Source organism: Galeopterus variegatus, unplaced genomic scaffold (assembly GCF_000696425.1).
Source record: "Galeopterus variegatus unplaced genomic scaffold, G_variegatus-3.0.2 Scaffold4735, whole genome shotgun sequence".
NCBI classification, from domain to species: Eukaryota; Metazoa; Chordata; class Mammalia; order Dermoptera; family Cynocephalidae; genus Galeopterus; species Galeopterus variegatus.
The window spans coordinates 120,206-121,835 of record NW_007730846.1 but is presented as its reverse complement, the minus strand read 5'-3'; the positions used below and the strand labels follow the sequence as shown (position 1 = coordinate 121,835).

At 43.3% G+C, this 1,630-nt stretch overlaps 1 protein-coding gene across 1 annotated transcript in view; it reads right to left on the bottom strand.

The window, feature by feature from the left end:
- LOC103603670 (phosphatidate phosphatase PPAPDC1A-like) overlaps nt 1–1,527 on the bottom strand; it is a 23,643-nt gene extending 22,116 nt beyond the window's left edge. The window contains exon 1 of the mRNA XM_008588242.1: nt 1,425–1,527. Within this exon, the coding sequence (XP_008586464.1) occupies nt 1,425–1,430 (6 nt within the window). The 5' untranslated portion in view covers nt 1,431–1,527. The remainder of the gene's footprint in view (nt 1–1,424) is intronic.
- Nucleotides 1,528–1,630: the final 103 nt, after the last annotated feature.

Sequence of the window (1,630 nt, the reverse complement as noted above, 5' to 3'; positions counted from 1 at the left end):
ATGCCTCTCGCTTGAGGGTTCCGGGAGAGATTAACCACTTCGGGGTCTCTCACTGCTCAGAAGAGATGAGCTTTGAGTAATCCTTTGTGGCTCTGTCACCCAGGGGAAGTGGGGTGACAAATTCGTGGGGGGCAAAGTAACACTGATTCCTTTATTTCTAGGATCTATAAAAGATTTGAGTTACAGCGGAAATGAAAAATGTCTGATTTAAATTCAGGAATGCCCTATTCACAACCACCCTAATTTTTTAATTCCCCTGAGATTTACAGAAATCCAGTTTATTTTCCAACAGAAAAGTAATTATTAAAAATCAATTACAACAATACTTTAATGCTCATGAGCTGTTATGGGCATCTCGGAGAATTTACAGACACAAAAATCTTTCCAATGATCACTAATTAACAAAATTTCCCCTATAAAATCAGACTTCTTTAAAAATGCAAAAATATTCCTAGTGTAACCTCAGTTCCCAGAGGCACAAATCGCAGGCAGGTCAACAGGAATAACCTTCAAGCCACAAGGCTGCCCATCCAAAAGTTATGTTACTGTTCTGTAATAAAGGGGAGCTTAAATATTTCCTCTGCTACAAAAAGGCTTGATGGCAATTCTCCAGGGATTAATTAGCATCAGCAAGGAATCCCAGACACTCTGTTCCCAAACCTACAGACTAGCCTCCTGGCTGAGAGCTGAGCTCCAGAGCTGGCTGCTTGGATCTGGAGCTGCAGCTCACTAGCTGTGTGACTTCAGGAAAATTCCCTCTCTCTTGGAATGCAGTCCTGCACCTGCAAAATGTGCACAATAATGACATCTTCCTAACCGGGATGTTGGGTGTAACCAATTAAGATAATCCTTCCTTAAGCTCTCAGCAAAGTGCCCGGCACATAGGACAAGCAGCATAAAAGGTTGTAATTGCCATGCGGCAGGGTGAGGCGGTAGAGAGAATCCCAGTACATCCACCAGCTATTTAGGTGCTTGGCCATTTATACCAGGAGAGAAACACAAGACGCTATTCAAAGGTTGAGCCAAAAGGTGGTCTTATCAGTGGTCAACAATTTACCAGCTAAAACCAGAAAATTGGTTAAGAGAGCTATCTGTGGTGCCTTAGTTTGGCAAAATCCAGGCTTATCCTAAAAAGAGAGGGAACAGGAAACTCTTGTCACTGACTTCTACTCTTCCTTTACTGTTAATATTTGGGAACAACTTGGGCCCTCTCTTTCCAAAGTGTTGGACAATTACTACTTCTCACATGACGAAGCAGCTCCCATCAAGATCTGGAATTGAATTTTAATTTGACGGGCTGCTCCCCTTCTCTTTCTTTCAGGCTCCCTCCCATCTTCAGCAGGGGTAGGAAAAGTAAAGATAAAAACCCATGTGGTCCACACTGGGAAGAGCAGTCGAATCAGCCATGAAATCATGGTACTTACAAACATGAGGCGGGTAGGTATGTTGTCTGATTGCACCAAAGGATTTTTATAGAGCCAGATCTCTTCTGGCTGGATGACTCTCTGGAATGGATCCAAAAACTCTGTAAAACTGAAACAAAACAAAGAAAAGTGCATGAAAGCTGAGCATTCTGCAGCCGCAGACAGTTCCCAAAGGGGCCACTCCTATCTCAGGGAGAAACCCAGCC